Consider the following 14,773-nt stretch of genomic DNA (forward strand, 5'->3'; position numbering starts at 1 on the left):
ACGGACGATACGAGTAAAGGTCCATTTACACATTTATCTTATATTTTAGATGTGATAAGATAAAAAGAAATTTGTGTTCCCTCGTCAATTGTATTAATTTTTCATCATCCGTAACGCTGTGACATAATGCCACGTTATAAATGGACCTTTAAGGTCATCGAGTAGGAAAAGAGCTTTAAACACATTGGAAGAACGTTTTATAATAGGACAAGTAAAAGAAAATTCGAAATTAAGTGTTCTCAAAGTTGAAAAGTTTTTCTGAAAAAATTGTTTCGTATATAACAGTATGAAGAGCACTTTGAAAACATTCTTTAAGGTCCATTTATATCCAGGTTGAGTGTTTCCATCTTACATTTTGCGTGTAACAAGAATAATTCTGTTAATTTTTCATCATTCATAACATTTTGTGTAATGTTCAATTTGCAATACCATAATGATGAATTTATCAAAATTCATTGTCGACGAATCAAATGTTTCAATGGTCTATTTATATTCTATTTCTGATTATTTATTAATATACAGGGTGTTCGGCCACCCCTGGGAAAAATATTAATGGGAGATTCTGGAGGCCAAAATAAGACGAAAATCAAGAATATCAATTTGTTAATTGAGGCTTCACTAAAAAGTTATTAATAAATTAAATTAAAATATTTCAAATAGTTCTGGAAAAATTACTTTTGGTTGCAGGGGTCAATTGCAAGCATTTTTTGTCATTACACATACCCCAGAAATCCTACGCATTTTCGAGAAAAAAATTCCTTACCGAAAATCTAATTTCAGGCCAGAAATCGTTCCCCGAAATTTCATGCGTATCTTTAAAACATCATAACTTCTGAACGGATTGGACGATTTTAATGTTTAAAAAAGCAACCTACGCGTATTTTGGTGGAGAATATGTACAAATCGCAAAAATATCCGAAAAGTTGATTCTTAACCCTCTAAAATGAGAAAACCCCCATAAAAATAGTCCAATTTTCAAACAGCCATAACTATTACAATAGTGAATATATTTCAATGAAACTTTTTTCTGTAGTAGAGTTCATGGGTACCTACAAAAAAGTATTAGACAACTTTTTTGTAGAGCGTCAAATAAAATTATCAAAAATGAAAAACTAATTTTTAAGAAAAATCGACAGGGGGTGGCTGCTTAAATTTTTCGACGAAAAAAAAATTTTTCAAATCGTTCTAAAAAAATTATTTTCAGTTGCGGGGGTCAATTACAATAATTTTTGGTGAATCGACCTATCCCCGAAATCCTACCCATTTTCTAGAAAAAAATTCCGTACGGACGGAATTTTAAACGTTAATAACTTTTTAACGAAATCTTCACCAACAAATTAGTATTCTTGATTTTCGTCTTATTTTGACCTCTAGAATCTTCCATTAAAATTTTTCCGAGAGATGGCCGAACACCCTGTATACAGTGAGCGACAGAATTATTGGCATAAACGTATATTTAAAAAAGAAAGCGTCAATTTAATTGCAAGAATAATTTTTAATACTTTTCCATTTAGAACGTACTTTTCAAAAGCTTGGGAGCCGTTATAGTTTTTATTAAAATATTCTTTTGTCAATAGATGGAAAATAACCGTCTATAAAAATAACTTTATTGTACATTTCGACCAGTTTGCAGATCAAATTTCTCTTTTTAATCACATTTTTACAAAATTACTTGCATGCATGTTCTGTCATTCTTTTCTGTTTTTAAAGAAACAAAATTTTGAATAGGATCTTTTTAATGTTTTAAGAAACTAATAAATAGAATCCTCGAGATATGTTCAAAAGCTAGTTGAAAGAAAATTCGATAAGGTAAATATGAATTCAAACCTGTAAGCTAGTTTTGTAATAGTACATGAGACTTTGATTGTAATTAAATATCTAGTATTTAATTTTACATTTAATTGCTTCCAAACTTTTGAATCGTAGTGTATGCTTTATATTCTCAAGTAACTAAATAACGCAATTGAATGAAAATGTTTACTATAAACAAACAAAAGTAACAATTTCTAACGTAATATGTGTTTTTTCGACCTCAAAAAATTATTGGTAAGCTTCATAATTTAGTTTTACCTGTATTAATCTTTTTATCATTGATTAAACTAATATTTTAATATAATTCTCATCTATAGAATCCCATTCTGATTTTAGTTTAGCTTTTCAAATATTTTGATATGTTACATAATATACCTGTATCTGAAGTTTATCTGAAATTATTTCAAAAGTATAATTACCATTATTTTACAATGCACTCTTTCTGCTTGAGGTTATTATCTTCCTACAGCAGAAACTTGTATGAAATTTTTAAGGCACTCTGTTTTAAATACATTTTTAAAAATAAACCACACTATTGACATTTTGTTTTTTAAATTTGTACCTGTGACAATAATTTTGTGATTCACTGTGTATCTTAACGAATAATCACAAATAGTATATAAATGGATCTTGAAGGTGTTTGAATTCGAATGGCAATGAATTATGGTCAGTCCTCGTTCGATGTTTGTAGAATTGCAAAGTGAGAATTACACAAAGTGTTACAATTACCAAACGTTCGTTTGGTGGTCTTGATTTTGATCAGTCTTCAATCATTATAACTAATTTACTTTGGTTTAATATAATATTGAAAGAATATTTTACCATTCTACTTAAAAAAATTTTACGAAGAAAAAGTTTTTGTTCAAAATTGGATGGATGCTCCATCTCCTTTCCTATTATCCTGTTGAATGGAATAAAGCAATGGGAAATAATGATAGAACACTATTAGTCTCGACGATCATCACGTGGGTATGAATGAATCTTAAACGGGATGAAAAAGACAAAAGTTAATTTTGGTAACCTTGTTCCATTTATTGTTCCCCTCTTTTCTTCTCGATTTTGGTCATTCGGGACTTCACTATACCTTTCCTACCGACTATACGCACGGTTGTCTGCACGTTAAAAAAATGGATCGCCGCCATTATCATCACACAATCATACGTATTAAGCTACGGACGCTCTACGATTATTTACACCTATATATAATAATTTTTCGTCCTACAATCACGTTAATATCGTTTCGTTGGATTCCTAGAAATAATTCTGTCTTTTTGTACATCGTAACAATATTTACAAGAAAATTTACAAATTACATGTTAGACGTTACGCTACCTAGCTGATATTGGTTAGTTTCTTAAAATGTAGGGGTAGGAAGATAAAATTTCAAAGTCGAAAATGTTCTCTAAAACTATCATGTCTGTTATTCAATGATAAGCGATATGTCCGTCAAGTGGTGTCTTTTTCTCTCGACCCTCGTCACTTCTCCGCTCGGTTTGATATAAAATTGCTCGACACCCTGTGAACGACCCCCGATCACGTATATTACCGTCGCTTTTGAACTCTCGAATTGTTTGGTGAATTTGTGAGAGCACCTATGTAACTACAAAATCGAAGGAAAACGCTTCAAAAATATTCTGTCGCAAGTTTCGATCGCTCGGCTACTCCACGTACGAGAGAAGACGCAGGCTGAAGAAGGTATTTCGTGTCTATCGATAAAAATGATCTCTTCGTGTCGTGATAGCTACGTCGAAAGTAGCATAATTCACGACACGAAAAGAACTATGGCCGTTCGATTGTTTTCCACGAGCGTATCGCTACGTTTAAAGCAACTTACTTTCCTTGGTAGACATTCATTAACTTTCGTAACGAACGTACAACTTATCTCCTCGACCAAATCAAGAATCACACAGATAGAATGCAAGTTATGAGACTATTAGGTTGTTTAGGAATTTCGTACTGTTTCCAACAAATGACATTAGGGTTGAAACTTGGTAGAAATTGTTATCCTGTGCAGAGCTACTAATTGGTATACATCGTAAATTCAATTTGGTTTAAGTGCATTTGTCACCTATTTATTTGGCTATACAAATTTATCCAACTCTTTTTTATAGTATTATGGCATGTTGTACGTTTTTATTTATAACAGAAAATATAGTCAAATTTCGTTAATACATGATATGGCAGTAATTGGACCTTTTATCTCGACAGTATTTGGCCAGTTTATAGTAATTGGGGCGTTAGTAATTCGGTTGAACACATTTCAGGGGTGGCAGTAATAGATCCTAAAACATTCTTCACAAATTACTAAATTTAAAAATAAAAATAGAAATTTCTAAAGTTGCAGTATCTTTTGGTTAAATTAAAGAGATTGGATAATAATAAATAAATAAAATCAACAGTAGAATTAATAATTAATCTATTTCTTAATAGATCTTTCATCCTATATTGACTTAAGCGTACATTTTAAAATAGATAAATTAGGTATCATTCGAAAGGTGTTGACTTGGAGATTATTTCTTAATGTCGGTAAAACGAGTGTTTAATTTTCCATTTTCTGTTAATAGAGATTTTGAAAGTTAAAGTATCCTCTTTTCAAATTAAAAATATAACAAGTAAAAGATGAAAGTTATGTTTTCTCGAGAAAGTTGCACACATTCATGTTCGAAACAGTCCAACAGAACGGCCACGTCGATAGACGTAGAAGACACCGTGTTCTTCGATATGTATCGTTTCTTAACTTATTCGATCATTAATCATAAAACGCTATTAACTTCTTTTTTTTGCACTGGTTTCGATATTCTCCCGAATTTAATTCGTCTCTCTGCCCCGACGAGAATGGCGCGCGGACCGCTCTTCCGTGTCCGTGTCTTCTTCCGTTCGCGCGATTACTGGGAGTAAAAAGCAAAACATACATCGATAGGACCGATTTCAGTTCAAGAAAGCGATTGTCAACCACGTGTACGACGATTATGAGAACGTTAGAAACCGCGGGAACAGTTCGTGCCGACGGATTTCGCATCTACGAAGACGCGACACTTCGATACTTGAAGTTTACATCTCGTAACACTATTTGTTACTTGACGAGAGCAGCGGACTGGCGGCGTTTGAGTATCCTTGGCTGCAGGTGGGCAACATAAACGGATTCATGTTGAACGGTGAACCGACAACCTCTCCTAGTCCTGCAACATACCCACTGTCGGTTATACGTTAGTGTAATTCGCCATGACTCCGTGACTAAAAAGTAGCTAAGAAATGAAAATCACATTATAAACCGCTGTTAAATTTCTGTTGCATCGTAGCCACTTGCATTCGAAACTTATTCCTTTGGAAAAATGTCTATCGTTCTTGTACTGGGGGTTTTAACAAGCTAGAGATATACTTTTAAAATACCAAAATAAATTTTTCTAAGTCCAGTTTGTAAAAGAAATCGAAAGATTCAATAAGTATATTCATAAATATTGTAGCCACTCAGACGGAGAACTAAAATTTAGACTTGTTTAATGTTGGTAGTTAAATTCTTGAAATATTTACTCGATTGAAATATAAAAGAAGCGATGTGTAATTTAGAAACATATAAATGAAAGTTACTTATAGGAGACAATTGGTTAATTCTCAATTGGCACACTTTTTTAAGAGAATTTTAATAAAATTGCATTCGTTTGGTAAACTGTTTCGATTTGGTACATAAATATACTAGGATCACAGTATATTCTATGCGTGTATTCAAATTCAAGGCCGGGGAACGTAGGGAGAAAATGGACGATTTGTATTCGAGACATCGCACCTCGTTTGGACACGTGTCACACAAAACGACCACACTAACGACCACTAACGATGTGGTGCTCTTAACAATTGGTGGCAATAAACGATATTAAACACTTGCTTCAGATGGACATTTCCATACCGCGATAATAATAAAGCTACGCGAAGGTTCCTTCTTGTTTTAGTAAATGACCTCATTATGCAATACAGACTGGAGCATTTAATACAGATTAGGAGATGACTCGTTTATTATTAACCGTTTGGTACACTAGCAGGCTACAAATGGTTCGTTTGCGATATATTTATACTCCTGAATGCTTAATTATCACATTGAATCAAAACAGAACATCTGTTCGTACAAAATTGGGGTGTATAACCATTTTGGTTAACGCGATTTAGGATAAAAGATAGAAAAAATATTTTTGGCAAAAACTGTTTTATAAATTATATTTGATGTTTGTAAAATGAATATAATAAAACACAGTTCAATGTTATCTAAGGCAGGGGTGACAAAATTCTTCTAATTATAAATATCCCCACTATGCAGAGTTGGGACTAAGTTCGCGACACTGTTATGGTTGCTTTCCCTACTTTTCAACTCTGCACAAGCGTAGAAGAACTGCCCCCACTATACCTACTCTGCAGAGTTGGAGCGAAGGTTCGCTAGGGACCTAACTAGTGACTGGTGAGAATTGGTTGGCTCGTAGTGGTATTTTCGTGGCCCTCTGCGAGGAGAAAATTTGTCACCCCTGATCTGAGCTCAATAAAGTTAGTTAAAAGGTTTTATTATACTAGTTAGAATACGAATTCAATACTTTAATTATTCGAATATTTAATTTTTTAACATTTTTTTAATAGAATTTCCCTTTTTTGTAAGTTGGAAAGTAATAAACGAGTTATCTAGCTGATCTATTTTAAACGTTCTGCCCTATATAATAGAATTTTACTGTTATTAGTAGCAATTCATTTTAAATGAAATAGTCGTTGATAAATTTAATTATAAGTATACAATCTGTAATCAATTCTATAAAATGCAAATATTATTTAAGATCACGTTTCTTAAAGTATTAACTTCTTAAGTTTATTAGGAAAGAAGATAATTTATATTTAAATTGATCTAACAGATTCGTGGTAATATTATTCTTCATCTGGGCCTATTTTAGTGATACTAACGATGACATGACAGTTTGTTGTATCTCGAAGTAGAGGTCTATTTTAGATATATAATTATTTTTTTTATTTAGTATGTTATTTAGTAACAATATAATATTTTTCTAAATTATGAACAGTTACTAGCAAGAAATACTCAGACGAAATTAGGGGGAGTATTCTGAATCGAATATGTTACCAATGATAATCTCAGATTAAGCATAGATTCGTAACTGCAATTTTCGTAACTTTCCCCATATGTACACGCATACATTTATTGCAATCTTAGCTTTGAGTATAGTTTCGTAAATCGGTGACCCATTAATTGAGAATTTACTGACGAAAGCAATCGACAGTCTCCACAATTGAATGCAAAATGTAAAGGAATGTAATCCTATCGAGTATGAATCATTTGTGTCCCAAAAGAAAACTTCGAAGCAAGGCATATAGCAACAGAAACGAGAATATGGGAATTTTACTATACTTGTTGTACCATACAAGTATTTTCTATACTGTGCAGACCTGGAAAGATGATTAGTAGGGCGACACGAGGGTAAGAAGGGTGTATTCGACCAAAAGGTCATTGGTGACCTTTGGTGTCTCTATAAGAGAAACTTGAGTTGGTTGATCAATTTTTCAGTTTATGTTTTTTAATAAATTATATGGACAAATTATTATTCTGAAGTTATGATATCTGATAAGATCTACACCTAACCCTAAACGATAATTTCAACTTTAATGAGTTGTGCATAACAATGTGCGTACACAACATTGTACAGGAAAATGTGAGTGTGCGATGGCGCGACTTATCCACTGTGGCCAATCGTATTCCTTTTGCTTGTCATCTTTTCAGCACTGCACAGTACACCGATAAGTAGATGTATAGTACCGCCAAGACAGTAATTATCACATTGTTAACACTATCGATTGGACTTTAGGAAAAATTTGCCATAAATATTATTATTTAATACGTTAAGCGCCGAGTTAACTAAATAGCGTATTTGATACTCAGCTTTTCGAGTAAAACGTGTTTTTGATTTGATAAAAAGTGCTGTCGAGTTTTAGAATATTCTAGAACAGTCGAGAATGTAATTGTTATTTTATGTCTTTTCTTTGTTTTGTGTACTACAGTTAGAAACTTTTATCGATCTACAGAAGTTCTATGAAATTGAAGTTTGACAGTCGCGATTTTTCCCTCGTTAAAAAGGATAGCAGAATCTGATCGTCTTATTTTATGTGTGTCGTCGGTTATCCGTGACCGATGCGGCGTTTAACGTGTTAATGTATTTGTACTGAAGTAACTGAAATATTAGGGGTACCAGAAACTAACGTAATCTGTTTAAGTAATAATTATTTAAATTTCTGAATTTTTATCTGCATCATTTTCAATAACTTTTTGCCAGTTAACAACCAAGATTTCAATATTCGATACAAATGTTTCATTCCTTTTTACATTATTTCCCGTATTTTATATTTGTTTTATCTTTTTTCATCTCAATTTCGCTGTCTTAATCTTTAACTTGTATTTATGAGCTAAGTATTGGAAATTATAAGGAATTGCAACAATTTTCCACATATATCTTAACACTAAACCTACCGACACTTCGTGTATACCTTCATCAGATAGAAGATAAAACGCCCTTGAGAACGAATTTTGTTCCAAGTTGGTACCGTAGTTAGTTCTACAGAAAACAATTATTTATGAAAAAATGGCATAGTAATTATGCAAACACCCTGTATTTAACTTTAAATTAATTTTCAATTAAGTAAATAATTTATGATTAAGTTTTATCGTACACTAGTCGTAGGATCAGTAGGAATTGCTGAAACTTCTTTGGGTATGTAGAGTCAAAGTAAATGTTAAAATAAACATGGAAGACAACATAAATAATAATAGTTAATATGGTCATCGAATAGGGGATGAAATGCCCTTTAAAATGAGCGTTTGTACGAGTCGATAGCTTTATTAGTTCCGGAGATATGGCGATTTTAATTTCAAGTCGATCGGATGGCTAGTTTCGGAGATACGGTTTGTTTACGTTTCGTTGTGCTCGCGCGTGTTCATTTATCTCGCGCGCGTAAAAATAGTAAACAGTGCGTAGTAAATTCTTGGAAATACTACGACTTCCTGGTCACGTGACTGTCTCGACTCACGCGCGACAAGGAGGTACGACGCGACGCGTCAGACGGAGACAGAGATAGTCAAATTAAGAAAAATATCCTTTTACATAAATTACGATATCTCGAAAACGAAAAGTCCGATCGACAAAAACCAAAAACCATTTCAAAGGGGAAGGTTTGCCGCTGCCAACGGTGGCTCGATTATGGAGAAAATGCTAATAATTGCGAAACTGCAACTAATTAAAGTTTTAGTAATTTCAATACGGGTTAGTAGTCTACTTTAACACGGGAAGTCCCATAAGAGAATTTTTTTAAAATTACCTATTTACATAAATTACGATATCTCGAAAACGGGAAGTCGGATCGACGAAAACCAAAAGCCATTTTGAAGGGGAGGCTTTGCCGCTTCTAACAATGGCTCAATTATTAATAAAACCCTAGTAGTTTCGAAACTGCACGCGTCTAAAGTTTTAGTATTTTTAATACGCATCGCGAGATTGTTTTAAGACGCGTATCGCGGGAGCGAGAGGAAGGTCCGACCGAAAGATGGAGATAGAGATAGTGAAAATTGAAAAATTACGCCTTCATTTGAACTGCGATATCTCCGAAACGGAAAGTCGGATCGACAAAAACCAAAAACCATTTCAAAAGGGAGGCTTTGCCGCCTCTAACAATGGGTCAATGATTAATAAAATCCTAGTAGTTTCGAAACTGCACGCATCTAAAGTTTTAGTATTTTTAATGCGTGTTGATAGCCTTCTGTAAGACGGAGAGTAGAATTTTAAAAATTAATCCTTCATTTAAATTACGATATCTCCAGAACGGAAAGTCGGATCGACAAAAACCAAAAAATTATTTCAAAGAGGAAGCTTCTCCGCTTCCATTGGTGGGTTAGTTATAGAGAAAACTTTAGTAGTCTCTGAACTGCATCTGTGTAAAGTTTAACTATTTTTAACACGCGTTATTAGACTGTTCTAAGACAGTAAGAACTGAAGATTCTCTCTTTTCATTTTTTCTATATGTTTCCTATTTACATTAGAAATTAACCAGAATTTGATACCTATCCGGTTTTTTACAAAAAAATATAAATCGTCGTAGGCAGGACAGACTACATATTTTTCTCAGAAAACAAACAATAGGAGTAAATATTGAAAAATTCATTGTACGTATACAATAAGAAAAGTTGTGAAGTTAAATGGCGCATTGTATGTTAGAAATTCTAAACGAAATTTAAAAAACGGTCATTTGACCGGTCGTGGTAGGTTTAGTGTTAAATAAATAGACACGGAAAAGAATTAATAGAAATTCGTAGCATTTACTCATTATTATTTTGAAGTATTAGAGCTCGAAACTTTTAGATTGTACTATACGGAAATTTACATGATCGATTGCATAATACCTACAATAAGTGTCCTGAATTATTTCGTTAACTCGATAGTTGATGGTAATGTAATATATTACCAAATATTTACTTTCTTAAATCTGATCCCTATAGACTAACTACTTCTCTTTTGACCAAAGTACAGATCCAACCGTAATCTTTTTAAGAGTGCAAGAATTTTAAAAGACAACTGTCGCAAAAAGAAAACAATCAACCTTACCAAGTTTTTAAGAGAATCTAAACTTCTGTCCAAAATACTGTAAAACAGTCCGCAATAAAGTACAAATTGTACAGTATTCGAATGTTAAGTCGACTCACTGTAGATATGTTTGATTACTTTAGTCACTCGATCGAGGGTAGCAACTCTGGTTCAAATTAAATTCTTAATTTCAGTGGATCCAAACAACGAGCTTTAAGTGCAAATAACATAAGTAATACTTTTGTAGAATATTTTTTTAACGACTATTCTCATCCGCGATGCGACATTAATTTCCGGCGCCCCTAATTTGATATGATGTCGAATTAATTAAGGAAGGGAATGGTTTAGCAACGATTCGTAAATGAACGTGTGTACATACATTCTCGAATCTCGTCTCTCGTGCATGTTTCTCATAATTCTTTAATCGCAGTGCATAGGGTGGTTGTGGTGGTGATGATGGTGGTTGTGATGGTGGACGGTTAGCGGTTACTGGGCGGCTGTGGCGAGGTGGTGCTGTGTGGACCAGTGCGGTGGGACTGAGGTGGTCGGTGGTCGTACTACGGGGGCGAACGCACTCCCATCCCCAGACGTATAGAAAATGCCATACTGTTCGTGCGCTAAAACGAAAATTTCATATAAGGGAAAATCATAAAGTGCGTGCGATTTAACGAAATGCTAAACATGAGAAGCGCGTGCGTGTTAGGTCCTCGTGTCTAGCTACATATCTACGTGCATTTATAATAACGAAGTGCAAATCGAAGTGTATTGACGTAAACGATCCCTTTCCAAGCTACCAGTTCCCACACTTTATCGTTTACGTTCGCGTTATTTTTGCAAATTTTGTAATATTTCCTATTAACACGATGAAGCAGCGTTTAACAGTGTTATGTTTCATTTTATGTTTGATTAAAATTTGGTGCCAGTATCTTCGGTCAAAGCAGGATATATGAGTTACTAAATTTGATTCTAACGTAAATTGAATTTTTATATTTTTTGAATAAAACGAAGAATGGAAAGGGGGACACGAATTGTGCATACATTTTTACTACAGTATCAATAAAAAATAACTACCTTCGGTTCTGATTTCATATTTATTATAAAATAAGCGTATAAATAATAAAAGCAATTAAAGAGGTCAGTTTACTAATTATCAATAAGCGTCTTATTGTTGAATAAATATGAAATTTATTATAAATACTATTTTATTGGAACTACGTTTCACTTAATGTAGACAATTCAAAAATTTCTTTTGCATAACTGTGTAAAAATATACACAAAAGAAAACAGTACATATCAAATTGCTAATTAAATAGTATTAAATTAACAAGAGTAGCGATATTATTTTTGCACTTGAACAGCAACTCAACAAAATGGCGTCCAGTATTCGCTGCTGAATTATGATTTACCAATCCCTACCGTCGATACACTTTGAATTGCCGAAGAAGTATGTTAGAACGAGGAAAGAGAATAGGCAGGAAAGATTTGGAAAATGCAGAAACAGAATACTTACGCGATGTGTAAAGCGTCGGGCTACCGGTGTAAGGGTTGGCGACCGAATAACTTCCATTGGTGCTGTGACTGTGAGGCGTACTGGCCGAACTTCCGCAATAACCGCCACCGGTTACAACCCCACGTGGACTTGCGCTACTGCTCTGCCTATAGGCGTCGACGTTGCCACCGACGCTTCCTCCAACGCTACCACCGCCACCGCCTCCAGCACCAGCTCCTGTCGTCACGGAACTACCGTCTAAAAATAGAAACCTGCCCGTCAGACGAACCCGTCAGTATTTCATTATTCTGTTATCGTGTTGCCTAATGCACTGGAACGGACACAACAGATTCGGAAACACGAACGATCACGTTTCGCGATTTTAACTCGAGTCTCTATGCGCTGAAAACAGGGACAAGGAGGACAATTTGAGTACAGTGATGTTTTGGAAATTGGCCGCGATTTTGTCTTGGAAATTACCCGGTTGCTATCCTCAATAATTCTTGGAAATGGCTACTCGCTTATCCCTGCGAATATGTTTATGTTTTTAAACTTTTAAATTATCGAGGAGTCCGGAAGTTCGGAAAAAGGAGACACTTTCCTGGAAGATCTACCTCCTTTCGATTTTGGCCAGTTTCGTTTACCAATAACCAAAGCATTACTGTATCTTGATGCTCCAGAGAAGCGTCGAGATGGTTATTATAAATCACTTTTCGAGCTCGGTGTTAGGGATTTTGATGAAATTGAAATACGATCAATTTGCTAGTCTCGTTTAGTCTGAGATCGCTTTCTGATCTTGTGTCTAGGTATGTAATGGCGAACGATTTACAGAAATCATTTTACACCTCCAACTCGATTCTTTTCTAACGTCAACTACAATCTACTGCACACGAAAATATGACAAGGTTTGTCCGGTTTGTAACCAAATTAACGATTGATAGAATTCTACACCTAATTTTCCTGTAATTTGCTGGTCATCTACGGCTGAAATTACAATTATATCTCAAAATTTCACTGAAATAAGTGTGCAAGCTTTGCCAATCGATAATATAAAATAAACATTGCATCATCAATAGATTAACAAAGTTTCTCCAAAATAAACATGTTCAAATACCTTACTCAATTTTTGAAAAATTTTGAATCGCTTATGATAAAAAATAGTCGAAATTATACCATGTTTGGAGTCATTTTCATTGAGAAAAACTCGTCAAGACCACATTCCCAACTAGAGACAGTGATAAATATAGAGATTTTAATTTTCATCAATGTTTGAATTTTTACTTCGTCTGTTTACACTGTGGAAAGAAACAAGAATTCCTTTCGCGATTGCAATGAGACCTTGCAAATATAAGAAACAAACTAGCCGTTAAAAACGTTTAATTCCTCCGGATGATGTGTTCAAATGTTAGTAGTTAACCTTGTTTGCACAAAATAATTCGCGATCGGCGTCGATGTTTCGCGTTTCTAAATAGAATTTATTAATTCGAGACATCGAAACTGGTCGTTGAAAAAAAATGAATGCAATAAGTTTTAATATTTACCGTCTGTCCATTTCGCCGCACTACCATTTTCCTGTACCGCCACTGCAAGTTGCCCTGTGTATGAGTTGAACGCCGTCGCTGAACTGGAGGTCGGAGGCGCGGGCGGATGACCCGATCCCGGACTCCTAGGAGCACCTGTGATTCCCGCGTTTCCGCTTCTGGGCATACTATATAAAGCTTCCGCTAAATCTGCCGCCCTCTTCAGTATAATTTCCTTCGGTAATTTTTCGGGATCACCAGGATGTCGCGGAATAAGTTTCTGTAACCTTTGGAAGCCGTAGTCGATCGTGGGTTCATTTAATGCTGAAAAATTAGCAACAGTTTCTCTTTTAGCCCCAACATAGAATATAACAGTATCCTTTACTATTTTTAACAAATTAATTCTTAATTTTAGTGGTAAACAATGTTAGTAAGTATAGTATTAGACCCTCAGAGAAAATTAATTAGAATGACGAGTGAAAATTAGATTAGTTTTTCCCAACAAAAATGCTGAAAAATTAGTAACAGTTTTTGTTTTAGCCCCAACATAGAATATAACAGTATCCTTTACTATTTTTAACAAATTAATTCTTAATTTTAGTGGTAAACAATGTTAGTAAGTATAGTATTAGACCCTCATAGAAAATTAATTAGAGTGACAAGTGAAAATTAGATTAGATTTTCCCAATAAAAATTTGAGGTATATTAAACTTTGGTTATAGTATTGCCTTAAAATATTTTCTAGCGCGATAATATTGACGCACGCAATGAAATATATTCTTTTGTTATGTTTTACTACACTACAGTGTGCTTTAATAATCATGGTACAACCAGGAGTGATACTACGCAAAAGAATAAGTCGAAAAGGAACAAAATCTTTTTGTTCGATGCTTCGTTTCCGAGATAATCGAATTTGAAAATTTGACTGACAATGGGTGTGATTTACTTGACACGTCTGACTATTATTCATTGTTTCTAGTCATCTATACAATTTTGAAGTTAATTTTTTTGGAAGTCAAGTCTCGTATAAGAAGAATTCATTCTAAATTTTCGATGCATTTTTTCACATAGAATCATCCTCTTCCCGGTTGTACTATGATTAATGGTACATCCTTTGTATGCATGGAATATCTACTGTCTGAAATTTACAAGAATGGACTGGACGATTTTGGAATTTTTAGCTATATTTTGTAATTTTTTACTACTTTTATATCAAATACTTCTTGTAGACAGCATCGTTTTAAAACGTAATTGAGAGACTAGTTTATTTAACTATTGCTGTTTAATACAAAAATTCAAAATTTGGTTGGTGCATTTTATAAAACTCAATGAAACCAAAT

The 14,773-nt window shown here is 34.0% G+C and overlaps 1 protein-coding gene across 4 annotated transcripts in view; it reads right to left on the minus strand.

Moving 5' to 3' along the window:
* Positions 1-2,150: 2,150 nt before the first annotated feature.
* Positions 2,151-14,773, minus strand: part of Kn (EBF transcription factor knot) — a 171,252-nt gene continuing 158,629 nt past the window's right edge. Inside the window, exons 11-14 of one of the 4 annotated variants that reach the window (XR_013081743.1) lie at positions 13,455-13,757; positions 11,935-12,171; positions 10,804-11,041; positions 4,874-4,991 (exon numbers count right to left, since the gene is read on the minus strand). Coding sequence is in view for 3 of the 4 variants with exons in the window: in XM_076782927.1 (XP_076639042.1) it covers positions 4,879-4,991; positions 11,935-12,171; positions 13,455-13,757 (653 nt within the window). In the remaining variant the exon portion in view is untranslated. Of the gene's footprint in view, positions 5,006-10,803; positions 11,042-11,934; positions 12,186-13,454; positions 13,758-14,773 lie in introns of those variants that run through there. The other 3 variants (XM_076782927.1, XM_076782928.1, XM_076782929.1) reach the window with 3 other exon arrangements.

Source organism: Colletes latitarsis, chromosome 2 (genome assembly GCF_051014445.1).
Source record: "Colletes latitarsis isolate SP2378_abdomen chromosome 2, iyColLati1, whole genome shotgun sequence".
NCBI classification, from domain to species: domain Eukaryota; kingdom Metazoa; phylum Arthropoda; class Insecta; order Hymenoptera; family Colletidae; genus Colletes; species Colletes latitarsis.